Source organism: Euleptes europaea, chromosome 1 (assembly GCF_029931775.1).
Source record: "Euleptes europaea isolate rEulEur1 chromosome 1, rEulEur1.hap1, whole genome shotgun sequence".
NCBI classification, from domain to species: Eukaryota; Metazoa; Chordata; class Lepidosauria; order Squamata; family Sphaerodactylidae; genus Euleptes; species Euleptes europaea.
In genome coordinates this window covers 43,338,798-43,361,311 of record NC_079312.1, presented here as the reverse complement: position 1 = coordinate 43,361,311, position 22,514 = coordinate 43,338,798, and the positions used below count along the sequence as shown (strand labels likewise).

General features: G+C 42.5%; 1 protein-coding gene across 1 annotated transcript; it reads right to left on the bottom strand.

Moving 5' to 3' along the window:
- Positions 1–9,132: 9,132 nt before the first annotated feature.
- GXYLT2 (glucoside xylosyltransferase 2) lies at positions 9,133–21,648 on the bottom strand. Its single transcript, XM_056855717.1, has 6 exons — positions 21,467–21,648; positions 21,103–21,234; positions 12,913–13,164; positions 11,939–12,062; positions 10,066–10,238; positions 9,133–9,378 (listed from the first exon to the last, which is right to left on the bottom strand). Exons 1-6 carry the CDS (start codon positions 21,605–21,607, stop codon positions 9,196–9,198), a joined length of 1,005 nt encoding a protein of 334 aa, XP_056711695.1. The 5' UTR covers positions 21,608–21,648; the 3' UTR covers positions 9,133–9,195.
- Between the last annotated feature and the right edge of the window lie 866 nt (positions 21,649–22,514).

Here is a 22,514-nt window from a genome sequence, read left to right as displayed (position 1 = left end):
ATTTGGGGAGAAAGGTAAGCCTTTTAAATTAAATATAGCTCTGTGCATTCACAAGAACAGAACACCTGTTGTGTTCATTTACCCTTGTTCTATTTAGTCATGTACTGTAGCCCCAGTAGACAATGCCAACAGGATCAAGCGCCTAGCTTGGGCTGAGTCATTGCATGAAGAACAGAGTTGTTTCATTTGCCCTGGCAAACATTTATTGTATTTATTATTGGATTTTTATCCTGCCCTTTCCCGACTGAAGTCAGGCTCAGGGCAGCTCACAACTAGGATAAATATCAGCAATCACGGCAAGGTACATCATAAAACACAATAAAACTTATATCTTAAGACCTATTGTTACAATCTTAAAAATTTAATTCACAGTGGGTAGCTGTGTTAGTCTGCAGTAGTAGAAAAGAGCAAGAGTCCAGTAGCACCTTAAAGACTAACAAAAATATTTTCTGGCAGGGTATGAGCTTTCGTGAGCCACAGCTCACTTCTTCAGCAATCTTAGTGTGAGGTTACCAGTGTGGTATACCCTGCAGCTACATGAAAATACGCCTGAGGTGAAAGTAGATATTGGAGTAATGGCTGCTGAGGTTTCAAAAACATTCTATGTTTCCCTTGCTCTCAGTTTTCCATATTGTAAATTGTACCCATGTACATAAAACAGCAAACACAATTGTTTCCTGGCATGCAGCATGTTATTAGTGAGGTATGGCTCATGTAAGCAGTGGGTTTAGTTGTTTTCGTTATTAGGGATAATCATTTGTCGACTTATATATCGCTTTTCATAGTAAGCTTTCGAGTTCAATGGAGTGCCTGTACAATTCATCCAGGAGAGAAAGTAGGCTGGTGTGAAGTATTGGTAAGAAAATGGTAGAAGTGGTACCTTCAAGCCCCACTCCTACCCCACAAGAGAAAGAAGAATGGTAAATCTAAGTGTCTTTCACCCCTGAATTCAACAGGATGCAGTTTAAGACTGATGTTTTGCCTATAGTAATTTGGCACTGAATAGACCAAACACATCACAGACTAGCAGCAAAATTAAAATGCTGGATGCCTTGGAAATTGAATCTAGTTACAGGGAAGGGTATGGTTAGATCTAAATCAGTGTTTCTGAAATTGTGTAGTGTGTGACATGACAACTGCGAGTAAGTGCAAGGGCTTTTTTTATTATTATTCCTAAACCTCTCCTACATACACCCTGCTTGGCCCAGGGACATTGACAGCTGTATCATTTCAAATAATGGGTGAAGGCTGATTTAACAGAATACTCCTTTAAACATAAAACAAAAATCTCCTCCACGCAGAAAATTAATTATTGGGAAGAAAAATTATAGTCTAACCTTTCCATTGACATTTCATTTTATATGTGAAGGGAATTAGTTGTATGGAGTCCCTACACAATATCTTACATTGCATAACTCAGACAGGTTTACCATCTCAGTGAAAATAGGCCAGAGTGACTACTTATCCATACCAGCCTCTGTCACACACACTGTCAGGGCTCAGACAGTCCTCTTTTAGCACCACAAATATTTTGCTATCCTAGAATATCTCCTCCAGGTATGTATTTTTGGTAGCTACTGGGCCTGCATTCCCAGTATGAGGGGTACCAGCTGTCATTGTAATACTCAGATATAAAATCTTTGTGTGCCGTTAATAGCATTAGAACTAGGTAGCTTTCCTAGAAGCAATATAACGGTGGAGGACAACATAACCCAAGTTGTGTTTCTATGACTCTCCTGAAAAATGTCAAACTTATTACATATAAAATGGGTGCTTTTCCCTTTCTGCAGCTCACAGAACTGGATGTCCTGGCTCTTCTCCCAAGAGATCTGCTCATCTTTTCTTTCTCCCCAGACCAGGACAAACTGCCTCTCCATAGCACAGAAAACAGCAAGAGTCCATTAGCACTTTAAAGACTAACAAAATTTCTGGCAGGGTGTGAGCTTTCATGAGTCACAGCTCAGGTCTTCAGATACAGCTAGAATGTGAGTCCATCTGTCCACAAGTAGAGAAGAATGAATTCAGACACCCAAAGGCAATAGCATGTAAATGTCAATAGCAGGTAAATGACAATAGCAGGCGTGATTGGATGTGATATGCAAAGAGTTAGTAGGTGCGGAGAAATCAGCATTGGTAATGAGACAGGAATCCTAGGTTGAACTGGCTTGCGTTGTGAGCTGTATGTGACCACCAGAGGTGTTCTATTTCTTTGAGCTTGTCTTATAGCAAGCTGTTCCTGGGTATCATTCTGGCCTTTCCAATCATCTTTCTTACCATATCAGCAGGATATTGTAGTTGCAAAAATGCTTGCTGTAGGTCCTTCAAGAGAGTATCTGTCTGAGGGGTTGGAGCAGATGCAACTACAGCATAGGGCTTGGCTATAGACAATGAACTGTTTGATATGGTTGGGGTGGTACCTGGAGGTATGTAGAGATGTTTGAATGTCACTTTCCAGTATAATGTGGTGCGTGTGTCTCTCCTGTAACCATACTGTGGTGTCCAGGAAGTTTATTTCTTATTCAGAGTAATTCGTAGTTAGATTGATGGTGGGGTGGAAGTTGTTGAAAGCCTGGTGAAATCTTTCAAGGGCTTCTTTGCTATGGGTCCAGACAAAGAAAATGTCATCAATTAATCTCAAGTAAAGGAGAAGTGCCAGTGGGGTAGGAGTTCAGAAAACACTGTTCTAGATCCACCATGAAAATGTTGGCATATTGTGGAGCCACGTGGGTACCCATGGCTGTGCCATTGATTTGAAGGTATAAGTCCTCAACAAACCTGAAGTATCCGGGCTGTGTAACCGTGGTCTTGGAATTTTCTTTCCTGACGTTTCGCCAGCAACTGTGGCAGGCATCTTCAGAGTAGTAACACTGAAGGACAGTGTCTCTCAGTGTCAAGGGTGTAGGAAGAGTAATATATAGTCAGAAAGGGGTTGGGTTTGAGCTGAGTATTGTCCTGCAAAAGTATTGTCCTGTAAGTATCAAGATAATGTGCTAATGAGGGTATGGTATGTTAATATGGAACCATTGTATCCCGAAGTGATCTGTTAATGTGTGTAATCCAAAGCTAATCTGTATGGCTATTGTTGAATGTTGTCTTTGTCTGGAGGTTTTTCAGGGCAGGAAGCCAAGCCTTATTCATTCTTAAACTCTCCTCTTTTCTGTTAAAGTTGTGCTGATGTTTATGAATTTCAATGGCTTCTCTGTGCATCAGCACAACTTTAACAGAAAAGAGGAGAGTTTAAGAATGAATAAGGCTTGGCTTCCTGCCCTGAAAAACCTCCAGACAAAGACAACATTCAACAATAGCCATACAGATTAGCTTTGGATTACACACATTAACAGATCACTTCAGGATACAATGGTTCCATATTAACATACCATACCCTCATTAGCACATTATCTTGATACTTACAGGACAATACTTTTGCAGGACAATACTCAGCTCAAACCCAACCCCTTTCTGACTATATATTACTCTTCCTACACCCTTGACACTGAGAGACACTGTCCTTCAGTGTTACTACTCTGAAGATGCCTGCCACAGTTGCTGGCGAAACGTCAGGAAAGAAAATTCCAAGACCACGGTTACACAGCCCGGATAACCTACAAGAACCAATGAACTCTGACCGTGAAAGCCTTCGACAATATTTTAAACCTGAAGTAGTTGTGGGTTAATGACATTTTCTTTGTCTGGACTCATGGATTCCTTTCTCATTACCAATGCTGATTTCTCCATGCCTACTACCCATCTGGATATCACACCTAATTCAATCATGCCTGCTATTGTCATTTGCCTGCTATTGACATTTACATGCTATTGCCATTGGGTGTCTGAATTCACTCTTCTCTACTTAAGGACAGATGGACTTACATTCTAGCTGTATGTGAATGAAATGAGCTGGGACTCAAGGAAAGCTCATACCCTGCCAGAAATTTTGTTAGTCTTTAAGGTGCTACTGGACTCTTGCTCTTTTCTACTGCTACAGACTGACTAACTTGGCTACCCATCGTGATCTGCCTCCCCATAATTCACTGAGACACACAGACAGCATTCCTGCAGTTGCAGTTGCCCAGCAACAATTTCCCACTTTCTCCAAATCCAGCAAAATACTTGAGAGCCAGAGGAATCAGGGACACTCTTCAAGCACCCAAGAATCGTATCTAATTCATGGGTTTATTTTGATAGTAATGGACACTGAGCATTTAGTCACCAGAGTCTGTATTTTAAAAGATTAATCCTTTTCTTCTTCTTTTTTTTAAATTTGTCTCATCTCAGTCTTAAATCACACAGACCCAATGAAACGGTGTCCCAGGAGTGAATGGGAGAATGCCAAGTACATGCTGCTCTGGTCTTTACAAGCCTGGACTTGCTCAGAAGCTACTCCTTCCTCTCTGGCAATATCCACACTGTCATGGGACTCTGAAAGGGAGAGAGAATCGATACAGGCCTAGCAGAAGAAAAACCGACACTTCAAAGTCCAATACCAGCAGGAATAAAATGAACTAAAAGGTACTTCTGGCTAAATGTCACACCACGGAAATTCCACCAGCAGGAACAGAAGGCAATATTTTGAACAGCGAATGAGTTTTTGTTTGCTAAGCTCCAGGAACAGGGTTGCCAACCTCCAGGTAGAGCCTAGATTTCTCCCGGAATTATGATTGCTCTCCAGACTACAGAAATCAGTTCCCCTGGAGAAAAATGGCAGCTTCAGAGGGTGGACTCTATGGCATCACATCCTTGCTGAGCTCCTTCCCCAAGCTCCCCACACTCCACCCCCAAACCACAGGAATCTCTCTACCCAGAGCTGGCAAACCAATCCAGGAGGTGCATGATAATGATGTCAACGGCTAACCTAAAGCACTGAAAACTGCTGGAAATCAGCTGTTCACTTTATATTAAATGTCTGTAGCAACTATGCCATCTCAAAATTTGAGTAATTATATTTCACAGTTTCTCTCCCTAAAATTAGGGAAACCTCTAATAAACTGCAACTGTCATATTCTGTCCCTTTACTTTCTTGTAATTTGTCACATTCTAGCTGTATCTGAAGAAGGGAGCTGCGGCTCAAGAAAGCCCATGCCCTGCCAGAAATTTTGTTAGTCTTTAAGGTGCTACTGGACTCTTGCTCTTTTTTACTGCTATTGACAGATGAACACGGCTACCCATCGTTGTCTACTTAGATTGTCTCATGGCCAGCCAGTAAACATCCTTCTATGGCATGTTTAGCGTACAGATTAACTCTTCCTGGCTCATATTTAAATCAACACAAACTAAAATCAGGAAGAAGCCCTAAACAAGGCACCTTTTAAAGGACACACTATTTTGGGCATGTATGTTTGTGTGCACACAAGCAGGCAATCATCAAAGAGTCAGAACAACCCCTCTAATCTATTCTAGAAAAAAACCAGAGGCTTTTCAAATGCGAAGGTTGCTCAAGGGTTCATTTATTTACACTAAAAGAGTAAAATTGCAAATGACTTTGAAATGCACTGTAATTACCTCCTTAGGAGCTATAAACATATGGTGCACTTATCAAATAAAAAAAATACAAGACACTGAAGTGGTATGACATTGACTGTAATGCCTTACAGACATACTAACACTTACGCATTTATACACACACAGAAATTTCCATTTTCCACTTGTACAGAAATCTGGATGGCTTTGCCATATGCAATTAATATAGGTGTACAGGGTCAGGCCTTTAGTGGATTAACCTTGGCAGGAAATATAGCTGCTGACACCAGTTAACACCTTGAATATCTCTTCTCAACAAATATCCTTAAAGCAATTATCATTGACCTCAGTTGTATGCCTAAGAACTGGCACGGCCTGGCAACCAGTGGGAAAATGGAGGGGTGGGATGGGGGGGTGCACTGTGAGTGCCGTGACATCACTCCTGGGGAAAACCCAGAATGACATCAGGTAGCTGTAGGAATCAGCAGAAGCTATGGTTTTTTTCTGGCAATTCCTAGAGCTACCCAATGTCACTTCTAGGTTTTCCCCAGAAGTGATGTCACAGTGCATATATGACAGTTTTTTAAAAAGTGGTGGTGACAGGCAAAACAGGTTTCCATAGCAGGGAGGGTTTGCAACCCTGCTAAGAACCAAAGTGTGTGTTCAGTTGCACAACTAATGCCACTGAGAAGTCCTCTTGGCTTATTTTCCCATAATGCATCGAAGAGCTGTGAGTGAAGCACAATTTTTTTAGATGTTTTACGCTAGAGCAATAGAAGACAAGGTTTGTTTGCTTTTTGCTTGGCCAACCAGCATGAACCATCATTTTGGGGTCTGGGATCCAATTAGGCAATGAAGATTTCATCCCAATGTGCTAAATTTCATACTTACTAAGAGAGCTAATGACATGCTTAATGTTGACTATATGATTAAATGCTTCATTTACTCATGACAGAGTCTTCTGAGCTTAAGCTCTTTGAAATAAATATTACAGAACAGTTGAAATCATAAGCACTCGTGCCACCCAATCCTATGCGACTATAGCACAGGGCTTGGCTATAGACAATGGTCTGTTTGATATGGTTGGGGTGGTAGCCAGAGGCACATAGATACGTTTGTCAATCTGTCGGTTTCCAGTATAATGTGGTGCTTATGCAGACAGTTGAAATCATAAGCACCCTTGCAGCCCAATCCTATGCAGACTAGGCCTGCTAAAGACTGAAATCAACCAGCTTGGGCATGCCCACCTCTGCCCTGCATAGGATGGGATTATTCTATGCACATGGCTCTAACTGATTTAAAGTAAGTAACAAGGTATGTTTAGGGCTGAGGATTTATTGACTTCTATAATACGATTTTAAGGCCCACATTCAGTTTGCATTCCTCATGCCACAAGTTTACATATGGGCTGAGTTTAGGGTTCTTAAGGCAGAGGATCATACTGTAAGGCAACTTGATTTGATAATGAGTTAGTCCAATATTGATCCTGTTCTTCAGATTTGTGACCTTATATTCATTCACAGCTATTCTGACGATGTATCACCCCTAAGTCACATTCAGGTCAGTTCGTAGCAAATGCTTTTCCAGTTGCTGTCTCACAGTTCAGAATGTAATACTACATATGCATGAAGAAAATAAGTGATGGCTATTTCAAAGAAATTATTATTGAGTATGATGTATAAAATAATAAGATTAAGATGGAAAAGTAAGATTACTGTTAAAACTGAAATGTGATATAGTTCTGAACGTTGCAGTAAAATTTAAATTACTATTCTAAATTGATAAAGCATTAAAACATAAACATATTTATACAGTTTTTTTTAAAAAAAACCCATAAGTTTTACAGTGCACACACAAAAAAAAGAATAAAACGAACAGAGGAAAAGAATCTTGCAGAATTCTCATGATTATTGTGCATATACCTGTTTCCACGTTAGATCAAATCCTTCATAAATCAAATACATTTTCTGGTAAAAACTTAAAATACAAACCAATGTGCGCACACACAACATTGCAACTTCTGTAAACATATCAATCACTGTTAGAGATAATGCTTTTTTCTACACTGGGCTCCAGTTTTTTGCTTCCTTCATTATGATGAATTCATTTGTAGTTTAGAGTAATGGTGTCACTGGAACTCAACTTCTGAAGATGAGGTTGCATCAACTGAACACATTATGTTGCTTTACAGCAAGTCAGAGCACTGGTCTCGCAAGATCAGCACTGCCTACTCTACACCAAAGAATTAGAAGTTTGATCTTGGAAATGGAAGAAATATGACCTGCATCAGTTACTTCATTCAAGCTGTGCATGGGTTTTTCGCTTTAGGAACTTTCTGGGAGATGAGGACTAGAGGGGATTCCATGTACATAAGACAGTAGAAGTTTGCCTCCCTTTTAAAAAGAAAACAGGCAACAGAATTTATAAGAGGATGTAGGTAAAGGTAGTCCGCTGTGCAAGCATGGGGTCATTCCTGACCCATGGGGTGACGTCACATCCCGACGTTTACTAGGCAGACTATGTTTACGGAGTGGTTTGCCAGTGCCTTCCCCAGTCATCTATACTTTACCCCCAGCAGCAAGCTGGGTACTCATTTTACCGGCCTCGGAAGGATGGAAGGCTGAGTCAACCTTCAGCCAGCTACCTGAAACTGACTCCCATTGGGATCGAACTCAGGTCGTGAGCAGAGCTTTTGACTGCAGTATTGCAGCTTACCACTCTGCTCCATGGGGCTCTTAATAAGAGGATGTAGATGCATGAAAAAGGACTGCTAGATCAGGGTGCTTGAGTCCTCAGTATTCTTTTCAGGCCCAAAATGGGCCATATGGACTTTTTTTCATGTACGTGTAATTCTAGCATAGTGAAAGTGACAGTTACGGACAGGAAGAATGCAGGAAGAGAATGATGGAAACCGAGCACAAAGCTTTCCACTGCAGGAGCCTGACCTGAGCACCTTCAGAATGCGCCTTCAGAATGGCTTGGCCTTTTCAACAGTGCTGGGGAACCTTACATGCTCAGAGGAACTCTGGTAATATCTAATAAAGGTAAAGGTCCCCTGTGCAAGCACCAGATCATTCCTGGCCCATGGGATGACATCACATCCCGATGTTTACTAGGCAGACTTTTGTTTACGGGGTGGTTTTCCAGTGCCTTCCCCAGTCATCTTCCCTTTACTCCCAGCAAGCTAGGTACTCATTTCACCGACCTCGGAAGGATGGAAGGCTGAGTCAACCTTGAGCCGGCTACCTGAAACCAACTTTCATTGGGATCGAACTCAGGTCGTGAGCAGAGCTTGGTCTGCAGTACTGCAGCTTACCACTCTGTGCCAAGGGGCTCCAATAGTTATATTTTTATTTTGTGTATGTGTTTGACTGTCTGTGCGTGACCAATTTTGAGTCTTGTTTTCCCTCTGAAAAGGGCCCTTCATTTCAGCGGGAGTTAACCCGGACACAGTGCTTTGTAAACTTCATACAAAAGCATAAAAATTTACACTTACCAGTCATTTCCAAAGAATTTTGACAGCTACTAGCGGAAATTCTTAGATTTTCATGCCATATTCATCTTCATCAGCAAGTTCATGAATTGTGTGTTCAGCATTAAAAACAAAAAAAAAACCAAATACACCCTGACAATTTTGCTTAAGCTGCAGCTGTCTAAAACATTTTTTTCCTTCAGTTAATCTTCTTCAAGAGGTCTGGATGAAAAGGTGAAGACCACATTAAAAATGAATCGCAATAATTACAATCTGAAATTGGCCCCAACCTGGACAACCACTCGGTTTTCATAGACTTTCTTCATGGTTCTCTCGATCTGTTTCAGAAAAATTTGAGGAATTCGACCACATAAAGTGTGTACAGTATCAAGGAACTTCGACTGGAGAGGGTAGTACATTGATTGAATGAGATTGTCTTCAAAGGAAAACTAAAGAAGAGAAAATGGGGGGGGGAGAGATAAATAGTATAGGACTTTCATGCCTCCCCTATTCTGCTGCAGGCCAAAATGCCCCTTCATTGCTACTCCTGGTGGACAGGGGACTATGAGGAGTGGCATATCAGAGGGCATTTTAGGCTGCAGAAGGAAGGGCAGAAAACTTCCATCTGTGAAAAAGCCAAGCCTTAGTGTCTGCCCGGCATGCAGCCCACTCCTGTGCAGTTAGGCCTCCATAAACCCAATGGGTTGGATCCTGCAATTCGCTTCCACTAAACTGAACACTACAACTCAATTCCACCAGATCTTCCTGTGACAGACAAAATGTCCCTCTGCATACGAAACATAACCTCTAGCACTGAGCCATGACCCACCCATGTCACAGACCTCAATCCTAATTCATTTTGTCTCTTGCTTGTTGGCTGTCAACAAATCATGGGTCTCATTCCTCTTTTCTACAGCCTTTAAGTTAAAGATGAGCTACCAAATTTAGCACGTGGGACACATCCCAAAGAACCTGTTAAAACAGCTGCAGATGCCAAATGGAGTTTGGGTTGTTCTAAACAGGAAACAGCAAGATGGAGACCAGGCGGGCTTCTGGCTAGAACCTTCCCAATCAGATGAGGGAACACATGTTTTAACAGTATGTAAGACTCTGAACTTTGGCAGGAAACCACTTACATCACGTATCACTTCATATAGTGCTTTGAAAGTAGGCTGCTTATCGTCATGGTAGACGCCCCGATTCCCATGGAGAATGGATACGCCTTCCTCCTCTGCTCCTTTACAGTTACTCCCATACATGCAGTGATCTGGCCGATAGTTCCACTGGCAAGGGAACAGATACAGACACTCTAGAAAGCCCAATTGAGAAAAGAAGCGGGGGGGGGGAGGGGTGAATACAAAGCAAAATTAGTAGATTCAACTTCCAAGGACATATACAAGAAGGATTTAGCACACACACAAAAGCCCTTCAAAATCTGGTGGGGAAAGTTTAAATTGTGTTTTTTAAAAAAGGGAAGACTATGCAGATGAGGGACAGATGTGTATATACCGGTATTTCATTCTGAAATGCCATAACAGCAACACAGTTTGAAGCGACAGGGGTTTTTTTGGGAGGGGGAGGAAGCATAGAGGTGGTGGCAGACATGTTCTAGGGCAGGGGTAGGGAACCTTTTTTCTGCCAAGGGCCATTTGGATATTTATAACATCATTTGCGGGCCATACAAAATTATCAACTTAAAAATTAGCCTACCAAGCTCCAAGCAGGCAGCTGCCCCAGATGAACCCCCCCCCCCCACACACACACACGGGCAAGAATGCAGGCATCCAACCAGTGGTGCACTTGCCCACCTGGTGGGCAAGATTCTACAGCCGGTTCCTACTACCTCCTCCTGCCGGGGTGAAATGAAGACACACTGGCTAAGAACTCCCCCACCCCAAGCGCATTCTGGCCCTGCCACCTTTAACCCCTCCATTGTCGCCACTTCCGCCCCCAGCCCTCTTGTAGTACAGAGCGAATACATTTCTCCAGTTTCTTGGCCGATCCTAGCAGCTCCATAGCTAACAACTCTTCTGCAAGGGGAAAAAAGGTTCCTTTCCCAGCAAAACAAAACTCACATCTGCCTTGAATAGAGGCTATTCCTGTCCGCGAGAGGGGGCAGATCACCATTCTTAGATCCTTCTGAGCTAGCGATCTGCCAGGACCCACAAAGGGCCAGACCAAATGACTTTGTGGGCCTTAAACGGCCCCCGGGCCTGACATTCCCCACCCCTGTTCTAGGGCCTGGATAAGAGAACAAAGGACATGAATGAAGGAGAGCTAAGCAAATAGATTCTGCCCCTTCCAAAATCTACAATCATGATCTAGTATTTCCAAACTTCCTGCACAAAGAAATTTAGGATAAAACCAGGAAACCAAGAGCTCTGCTTGAAAATATTTCCCCTGTGCCATCTCTAAGCAACAGGAAACACTTTCAGGGGCAACTCTAAACATATAAAGAGCTCGTCAGATCTGAGCTACAACAACTAGTAGGCACTAGTGGTTACAATGCCCCTCTGCTTCTCCACAACTGTGCTGTGATCTTCGGCTCTTAACATGGCTGGAGTTCAAACACACACACATGGAGTTCACACACACTCACAAAGCTCCCACATGTACCTATACCAAAAATGTTTAAAATAGTAAACACACGATCAGTTGTCCTCATCCTTAGTATTTTTTTTTACACCAGGTCACACGTGACTTATAGCAACCCCTGCGGGGGTTTTCAAGGCAAGAGGCGTTCGGAGGTGGTTTGCCATTGCCTGCCTCTGTGTCATGACCCTAGTGTTCCTTGGAGGTCTCCCATCCAACTACTTGCCAGGATTGACCCTGCTTAGCTTCTGAGATCTGACAAGATCAGGCTAGTATTACTAGTTCAAAAAAATAAGTGAAATGTTAAGGGGGGGAAACAGAGGGAGGGAGAAGAGCCACCTCTCTCCCTATTAAATATCTGAAGACGACAAAGGAACATAGTATTTTATATGCATGTAGAATGTATGCATCCTGTACCTGGATTAAAGGAAAAAATAATATTGAGCAAGTCCTGGTCTCCCCATGTAATGTAGTTTTTGTACTTCTGGTATAAAGGGTACAACATTTCTTCCCACGTCAAGCCTGTTGGTATCATGCTGTTCTGAAAGACAGGTATAAAGCTGTTGAGAAGTAGTGCCAACGGAAATCACAGCAGTGGGAGACCTAGCAATAGTATGCTATTTTGCTGAGCTCCTGGAACATGATAACCCTGAAAAGGTGGGATAAGGCAAAATCCCCTCACTCTTGTGGCCGCTGGGCAAGCCTTGGAGCCCAGTTTGCTTTGCTAGCAAAAGAATGAGGTGAGGAAATTTTGTTTGATTTTCCCTTATCACTGCAGGGCACACACCCCCGCCACATGACATTTTGTTCACAAGTGATTCTTGTCCCTCAGCAGAAGCTTTTGAGGGCCAGCTGAACTCTTATCCCTCCTAGCGTGCCACACCAGAAGAACTTTAATACTTTCACAGAGATCACAGCCAACATCACACACCTTAACACTCTGGTCACGTGAGGCTTCTAGAATTCTTTTTTAAAAAAGATATCAATTCACATGAAGTCCTAGGAATCAAAAACTGTCTTGGCAGGAATACTGTCTGAAGCGTTTCTTACTCGGCTGGACAGGGAGTTGTGAGGTGCATCAAAACTTTGACTGATGATGTTCTCAGCGCAGTAATGAAGAACTACAGTGAAGATTCTTCCTCAGAAGTGGACTACTCCTTTGCTATGCTCCTGTGCACCAGTGATTTAGTTGCTCTGGCCCCATTTCTCAGGAAACCCAATATCTAGGACTAAACTAACACAGGCTGCTTTTTTAACATGCAAAAGTCATCTTTATAAAAGTGCCCAAGGTAAACCATTTTGACCCAGGATGATTTCCAGAAGCAGCCAGAAATGGAAGGAGACAAATATCAATCCACAGTTGATGGGAAAGATTTAAAAAAACACCTTACCTTGAACTGGGCATTTCTTATGCGGGTTAAATTCATCAGCATGACACCAGAGTTGACCCCGGTCGTTCCATAATAAGGATGACGAGCAAACCGACTGTACCAGCCAATCTTTGGTATTTCATGTTCTGGTGCCATAGCAGCCAGCTGTGTAGAATTAAACGTTCTCAGAAAGTCCCAGATGTCATCAATGGGCCGTAGGAACAGAACATCTGTGTCCACATACAAAAGGGAATCCACATCTTTCAAAATCATCTAGGGAATTGCCAGGAGTTGTAGGGAAAACATGTGGAAAGAAAACAATAGAGAGAAAGAAAGACCAAAGAGACATTATGAGCCAATAATTCATTTCTGTTGGGTATACATGTCAATATGTCCCTTTGACTCTACTTTGTATTCAATATGCTATCTGACCGCTTCAGGGTCAGCTGGACTTCGTGAACTGATCATGCGGTCCTGGTACTAGGGTTGCCAACCTCCAGGTAATGGGAGAAAAATAGACACCACTGTACTAGTATCAAAGAGATTAGGAAATTAGCACAGGAGCAACATTAATTAACAAGAGTGCAAAATTATAAACTTGTCACTTTAATTGTTTGTCATATTGTAGGTCATGTTTGTATATGTTCACTATGATGTGTTTGTGTACTGTTAAGTAGATTATAAATAATTTTGCACTCTTGTTAATTAACTTTGCTCCTGTGCTAATTTCCTAACCTCCAGGTAATAGCAGAAGATCTCCTGCCATTACAACTGATCTCCAGCCAACAGAGGTCAGTTCACCTGGAGAAAATGGCCACTTTGGCAACTGGACTCTATGGCATTGAAGTCCCTCCCCTCCCCAAACCCCACACTCCTCAGGCTCCACCCCCAAAATCTCCCGCCGGTGGTGAAGAAGAACCTGGCAACCCTACCTGGTACGCAGGAACGCTGGGAGTGGGGAAGAGGAGAGAAGTAAAGAGTTTTGCCAAGAAGAATAGTTCATGATTTCAAAAAATATGGAAAAGCAAGAGTGGCAGCTACACAATATGACACCCCAGCTGTATAGTGATTAATACATTTTTATTTATTTCGGATATTTCTGTGCTGCCTCCTGAGGCAGTGATTATACCAGGGTTTGTGATCACTATTGCTCATCCGTGGTGAGAAGTCCCACATATGAAAAAAAAAATCACCACATGATAAAAATGTCCAAGTAACAAGACTACTTTCTGAAAAGACCTTTTCTTGGGTAATTCTAGTCATGTGAATTATCCCCAAGTAGTTTCGTGCTAGGTAGCCAAAGACAACTGATGTGGTCTCAGCCTCTGAAAAGGGGTTAACAAAAAATCGTATGAACACATGAAACTGCCTTTTGTCTATTTAGTCCAATACTTTGACCTGACCTCTCCAAGGTCTCCAGCTTAAGTCTGTCAGAGCTGCAAAACCCTTAACAAGAAGATACCAGGGTCTGTACTTGGAATCTTCTGCATGCAAAGCTTTGGCCCTTCCTCAATCTGGCCACTTTTTAAATGTCTGATTGGGATGACAGATTACCTAGGTGTTCTCCCATCATAAGGGAGAAGAATAACAATCAGCATGTCAATTTTTGTACACAGTGTGCCCTCTTGTGGGCATTTGGTTCTGTATGCAGTCATCCATAGTATCAGAGATTTTATCGAAAAAACATTTATCAATATTTTTTCAAACAGTCGCTTAATGGACTTCTTCATCTTTTACGCTCCCCCTGTCCTCTTTTGCAGTAAATCTCTTCATTTTGTTTGCCTTATTTCCCAGACCAACTCCACAGGACTGGTCCCCTGGTGGAGTTTCTGAAAGAAAGGACTTTCGTTTTCACGTAATTCCTTTATTTCTAGTCCGACTTTGTCACCAAGAGTCAAGCCCGGCTATACATTTTTTAAAATGCAGTAAAACAGTACAGTACACATAATAAAACAATGCAATAAAACCAGATTATTATAATTATTTTAAAAATCTTATTAAAAACAGGATAATACATACAACAGCAATTTTTCCCTGAAGTTGCTAAATTAAGGGAAAAAAGGAGATTGCTGAAGAAAAAGGGAGAAGGAAGCCATCTGAGGAGAAGCAGCTTTGTTCTGTACAGAGGAAAACATAGCCTGGTGAAGAGTTTAAAAGACAGCTGCTGTCTCTAGAGACCTAGAGCAGCACCTGAAACCAACCTTCAGGGAAGACAGAGAGACTGTCAGAAGACCTAAAGGGGGAAAGTGAGTTTCTACTACCTTTCTAGTTCCATCTTTAATTTGTTGCTTACGTTTGAGCATTTATACATATGTTCTCCTACTCTGATCCCCCCGCCCAATTGTTAAATAAATCCTATTTATATATATTTTTGTTGAAGCATAAAAAATGGGGACAGGGTTTATGGATTTGTTTCAAAATGGTATTTTTCTTTCTTTCGCCTATTGGCAATTCTCCTCTGATCAGGAGAAATAGAAGCCAAAGGGCACCGCTACTTTCTCCCCTTCACCCCTCCTCCTCTTCCTCCTCCTCCAATAAACCAACTGAGGCCCAGTAATTTATTCTCTCAACTGGGGTGGGTAGGAGAAACAGGGGTTACATGACATTACTCTTTTATTAGACAGAGTCAGCATGGTGTAGGGGTTCAGTAAAGGTTTGGGCTCAGCTTCCTAGATGCTAGTTCCTCTGCTGAAATGCCTGCTTAGTCAACTTTTAGTTAACGGTTACGTTTGCTAGGGAAGAATTCAACCCAACAAATCTAAATGTCGAGGGAAGTTTTGTATTCATTCAGGAATTTCAAGCTGGCCTCCGAGGTCTGTGCATTGTATATGGGGTGGGAGGGGAGAAAATGTTATTGAAGGGCTTGGAATGAATGACATTAATTACTTTCCTAGCAGTATCCTAGATTCCACTCCAATGATATATGCGCCTTGGAGAATTTATGAATGAGTGAAAGGAGAAGAATAAAGGGTGAAAATCTGTGGAGAAATGCAATGCAAAGTCAGATGTATGATGCCAAGTGCCACCATTACCATAAGTGGAGAACAGTCTGAACTTGAGGATTTTCTCCCTTAAGTGTGTGTCAGGTATGAAACACTGGCTTATTCTACTGAGGGCTTATCATTGCTAGTCTTAAGTGCCTACATGAAAAATTTAAAAAGCCACTCCAGCTCAATTAAATAGGCTATTTGAGGAATATTTTCAAAATGTTGCCTCTGGAATATGCAGTCAAAGATTGAGCCTCAAAAGCTCCCTTCCTTCTTCCTTTGTGTGGAGACTGAAAATTTCCTGGGCTGGAACTAACCACCGTTTGTTGTTTAGCCCAATTCCTATGTCACAACAAACTGGTCTGTTCTATTGTCTCCAGAGCAAGGCTGGTGTTTACAGTCCTAGTTTGTAGATGAGACAATAAACGACGGTTGTTTTTTTCATCCGATTCAAATGTCACAATAAACTAGGGCATATTGTGTAGTTACCAGTCTTATTTTACTTCATTTGAAGTCACCTTTCCCACAGATATTCAAAGCAGATTACGCCATGAAGAAAAAATGCAACAGAAACAGTGTAATATATACAAAAAACATTGCCCCAAAAAAGCTTGCCTTTCTCTTTTTAAAACAACAACAACAAACTGTCTTCTCCACCCTTACTGTTAATATGCACATTAGGCTAACTAACTGGCTTAGATGGATGAAGCACAAGAATAAAACAATTCTCCAAGTGGAAGCTTCCAAATATGTAGTTATACTGCAGAAATCTGCTTCATTGCCTGTAACAGCTAAACCCACATTCCAACTTCTCCACAGCCATACTCTTTTGATAGCCTGGATTACTCTGCTCTGAAAAAGCAAGCCTAGTCTTAAATGCCTAGTTGAAAGATTACCTCCGTTGATTTTTTTATTATTTCTGTGCTGAGTACAAATTCTGAACCCTGAACTAGGATCTAAACTCAAACTTATGCATCAAAAGAAGAGTCCAGGACCATCAAGGACCATTTCCAAAAGTAATTATTGATGGTACCATCTTACCAAGACAGCCTTGGATGAAGAGGATGGCCACCCTTCCCTTTCTTCATGACTCCTGCTCTAACAGTGTTTCCTCAATAACATCCTCAGATATACCAATGACTCCTCTTTCAAAACCCTTTCTCTTCAAAACCCTTCCCTTGCAGCTGTGGGCATTCCACCATCACAACCATGCTGTTCCCAGAAGCACCAAGAGACACACCAGACTCCCAAGAATGTTTGTCTCAGAGCCAAACTAGATGTGGCATCCCCATGTCCACTATGAGATTAAATTCCCTCTGTTTACTAATGCTGCAGTGGCCCAATCCTGATCAGGATTATGGCAAGGGGAAGGAGGTGAGCCTGTTCCTTCTGCCCATATGCCATTTTTAAGATCTCAAACGCTGGAGAAGTTGGGCCAGCGTGGCATAGTGGTTAAGAGCGGTGGACTCTAATCTGGAGAACCAGATTTGATTACCCACTCCTCCTACATGAAGTGCTGGATGACCTTGGGCTAGTCGCAGTTCTCTCCGAACTCTCTCAGCCCCACCTACCTTACATGGTGTCTGTTGTGGGGAGAGGAAGGGAAGGCAATTGTAAACCGGTTTGAAACTCCTTAAAGGTAGAGAAGCGGGGTATAAAAACCAACTCTTCGTCTTATTCTTATTCAATTGAATATGGCCTGGGGGAAACAGGAACACACACCCCATTCCATGGTCCCGATGAGGATCAGGCCCCTGCAGTTTTTGTAAACAGAAGGATTTCCATCCCTAAAATTGAAGAGGCATCCCTGTGGTGGACTCTGGGATGCAGTCACATCTACTTTGGCTCTCAGAAATCAGACCAGAGCTGTAGCAGCAATTCAGTTTAACTACAGTCTTAGTTCATGTCTGTATTAGTTTATGTCTGCATTCAGATGACAGTTCAAAGTATGGTTTGTTCTTACACCGGACAGAAAATCTCAGGCTTGAGAACTCTGCTTGCCATGTATGGCAAGAATATTGGGAATTTTCTGGCTTGGGGACAACAGAGTTTACTGTGATGTTCAAATCAGATTTAAAAAAAAGAAAAAGAAAAAAGAACTGTGATTTATTGTCTTGCCCCAAAGAACAGGATTTCAAATGCTAATCTTGGTTTGCAGACAAGAGAACAAGCCAGTTTATTGTTTAGTTCAACTACTATGCCAGAACAAACTACGGTCTAAGCCAGGAAATTTTCAGTCTTCACATAAGGGAAGGAGGAAGAGTGCTTTTGAGTTTCTTTCTTACACCACATGCTTCATAGTTCATGCGGTCCTCTGAATGCAGCTTTAGTCTCGCTTCCCGCTCCCACAGTATGCTTTCTCAAGTCCTGGTGCTGGTCTGCCATCATGTCCTCTTCATTATCACCCGCCAGGCTCTGCAACCGACGTGTGTTACCTCTTCCACACAACCTGCTGGCTGTCAGTGGTCACCAAATCCCACCACTTATTGCAGCCATGGTGTTTCTTTCTGAGATTCTGGGATGTGTGCATGTAAAGTAGCCTACAGGAACCTAGTAATCAAGACTAGGATGCTGGAAACCAAAAGGAGCGCAGTGAAGTACAGTTAGTGGCAGGCCACTGCTAAGTACCATCTTTACTCGGACATAGGTCGGAGCATGGGGATCACTACAAAACAAGAAGTATTTTGAGGCCACAGAGTACTACTATATCCCCAAAATGTGTGGCCTTTTCTCTTAAATGAAATTCAGTGTTTAACCAATATTTTGCACACTGTCTCAGTTATTTAGAAGGCCACAACCATCCCTGAATAAACAAAGCTAGGAGATGTGTGGAGAAATCGACTTAATTCACTTCCTCAAATCCTTACTATGAAGAAGCCTGAAGTTCTAGTACACCACAGCACTTACCAAGAAGGCAGTGTTTCATTACTATTACTTTTTCAAAAAACTGAAAATATACTAATCTTTATTGAACTAACCATGCAATCCTAAGGGGGGGAGTCGGAGCTGCATATGAGCCAGTGTGACCCCTATGCCAGCATCCATGCCACTTGCACTCTGCAAACTGGCACGGGCGCCAGTGTAGGCCAACTTACACCGACCCCCAGGAACAGAGTGGCCCACCCCAGCAGTGTTGTCCTGGGGTAAGAGGCCACGCCAGCATCCAGGGGGGAGTTCCTGGGGTGTTCCCGGGGGCAGAACTCCCTTTAGGCAGCTTCCTAAGCCCTTTCAGGCCGAAAATGAGCCATTTTGCAGGCATTGAGATATGCCTGCAAAATCATGGCACAGCCCTGTGGAACTCTATGGGGAGTTCCATGTTCCCCCCCCCCAAAAAAAAATGTCAGCTGCCCGACATGGCTAGTGCTGCTCGCACTCACAGCAGTCAACTCTGTGAGATAGGTAGCCAGTCACACACCAAAAGTCACCTGAACATATGAAGCTGCCTTATACTGAATCAGACCATTGGCCCATCAAGGTCAGTATTGTCTACTCAGACTGGGAGTGGCTCTTCAGGGTCTCAGGCAGAAGGGTAGTCCTTCAGGGTCTCAGGCAGACCTTCTGGGTCTCAGGCAGAAGGGTAGTCCTTCAGGGTCTCAGGCAGAAGGGTAGTCCTTCAGGGTCTCAGGCAGACCTTCTGGGTCTCAGGCAGAAGGGTAGTCCTTCAGGGTCTCAGGCAGAAGGGTAGTCCTTCAGGGTCTCAGGCAGAAGGGTAGTCTCAGGCAGAAGAGGTCCTTCACGTCACCTCTTAACTGATCCTTTTAAATGGAGATGCTGGGGATTGAACATGGAACCTTCCACATGCCCTACCACTGAGCCAACGCCCTCCCCAGAACCCAGGTGAGTTTTGCTGCCACTGCCTCTCTTGCTTTATTTTTCAATGGCTGAAAGAGAGGTGGGGAATGAAACCAGTCTTTCAATACCATCCCAATTCTTTTTTTAAAAAAACCCACGACTCAGGCTAGTAACTAGGAAGTGGCGAGGTAAGATTGCCTGACAGGTGTGCAAGGGAGAGCGGAACAGTTCAATCAGGCTTCCATATCTCTCTGGCCATTTATCTCTAGTCAAATTCCATTGCTTGTATACATGCTTTCTTAGGAAATGTTTCCTGCTGGAAAGGATGTTCAGAATCTGCTACTTATTTCCACCTTTGACAGACCAATCCTTACATTCACACTTTATTGGAAAACAAGTCAAGATCAACATTTAAAAGATTAGTAACATGATGCATTAAATTACAACTCTTAACTGAGATACCAGGCCACATCAATGAAGAAGCCCATGTTTGCTTTCATTTAAATTAACAAGAAATGTATTGACAGTAGTTTATACTTAGCAATGGCACAAAAGTGGGGGAGGGGGACTTGACTACCCTTCTGAACTGTTCTGGGTCCAGAAAGTACAGCAACTACTAAGGATAAGTGCCTACAATGCATGCACCTCCAGCAAGAAAAGCCTCCCAAAAAAGAGTTTTATGAAAGAGTGGAAGCCAATTATCACATTTTTAGAGAAATCCCCATTAAACAGAAGCAAAATTATTACAGTGTGATCCTAAGCAGAGTTGCGTCACTCTAAGTCCATTGAGGTCAACAGGCTTAGAACAGCACTTTTAGTAATATAAAGCTTTATGTTTATAACATTTTACTTTTAGCATTTTACTTTTCTATGAACTATGGGGTGGAGGAAGAGGAGGAGAAGAGTTGGTTTTTATATGCTGTCTTTCTCTACCATGTAAGGAAGAATCAAACCGGCTTACAATCACCTTCTCTTCCCCTCCCCACAACAGATACCCTGTGAGGTAGGTGGGGCTGAAAGAGCTCTGAGAGAGCCGTGACTGGCCCAATGTCACCCAGCTGGCTTCATGTGTAGGAGTGGGGAAACAAATCCAGTTCACCAGATTAGCCTCCACCGCTTATGTGGAGGAGTGGGGAATCACACCCGGTTCTCCAGATTAGAGTCAACCGCTCCAAACCACCACTCTTAACCACTACACCATGCTGGCTCATTTTACATTAGAACTATAACTTCAGTGTGATTCATCTGTTAATCTGTTCCCTTTACTATTATGACTATTCTATTATTTATTTTACAAATTAAATTAGACATTAACTAAAGCAATCTAAGGCCAACACACCGCTCTCACATAACTTCGAAGGGTGTAACTGTGTTTAGGGTTGCACTGTCGGTTTCTTAGGTTCTTCCACTTATGGGAGTCTGGGTACCTTACCGGAAGAAAGAGGCGTTGGGCGGCACACGGCTTGAATAATTTTTTCCATTCCTGAGCATTTCCTACCGAAAAGGCAATTGGGTAGACATTATGCTCAAACTTCTTTGTATAAGAGGAAGGCCAGTCCTGCAACTGAAGAGCATAGGGAGGAAAGGGATTAGAATTCTTGATGGACAGTTTCTAGAAATGCTATTGCAACAATGTCAAACAAATTAAAAGAGAGCCCTTATTCAGATGGAATTTTGAGGACTTAAAATGCAAAAGAATTCATTGACTTCTTAACTTGTGGCTGTCGGGCATTTCTAATCAAATATGAGGGCCTGAAGATCAGCTGCTGAAAAAAAAATGAACGAGGGTGACTCACTTTCCTCTCAAATTCGGGCTTCAGGGAATCTTCAGCAAAGATGTGAAACTTGAGTTTCTTGTTGCTGAACAGAACTGCTGATTTCAACATGATGAGCGTTTCTTCCAGCCGGTCACCACATGCTACAACCGCCAGATGCATCCGCTGTGGCGATGAGAGCTGAATTGTAGATGGTTTCTGGACCTTTGGTCTCCTAAAATGATGATAATGATGATGATGATGATGATGATGACAACCAGTAAGAAGAAGAGTTGGTTTTTATACCCCACTTTTCTCTACCTTTAAGGAGTCTCAAAGCAGCTTACAACCACCTTCCCTTCCCCTCCCCACAGCAGGCACCTTGTGAGGTAGGTGAGGCTGAGAGAGTTCTGAGAGAACTGTGACTAGCCTAAGGTCACCCAGCAGGCTTCCTGTGGAGGAGCGAGGAAACAAGCCCGCTTCACCAGATTAGAGTCCGCTGTTCATGTGGAGGATTGGGGAATCAAACCCAGTTCTCTAGTTTAGAGTCTGCCGCTCTTAACCACTATACATGGCTGAGAGACATGGTAATTTTGGATTGTCAACTTTAAAGTAATACTTTTACTAGATAAGAACTTGCAATTAGTCCTAGTTTAAATAAAGTATTAATATTCTACTACATTTTTTTGCCATCACAACTGCTTCATTATATGGTAGATTACAAATAGCTGCAGACATCAGTCCTAAAGAGATCTACTCTATATAATGGAGCTTAGCCTCAGAAAATTGTCATTAGGATGGTACTGTTAGGCCATTTATGCTTGGTAAATAGCAGTGCGTTCCAGGCCCTGCATATTTTTTTTTAGTTTTTCACGCTGAACCATCATTCAGGAAGTGACTGCGAAGCCGGCACATATCTGCTTTGCATTTCTTAAGAGACCCTTTAACATGACCTTTTGTGTTTGCTCTGCCCCCGCATCGAAGAATCCCCTCAAGGAAGCATGCAAAATGACAGCCACATGTTAGCTATGCAAATGGCGGCTGGGTAATAGAGGGAACGAAGGAGCAGGTGAGTGGGGTGGTGGTGTAA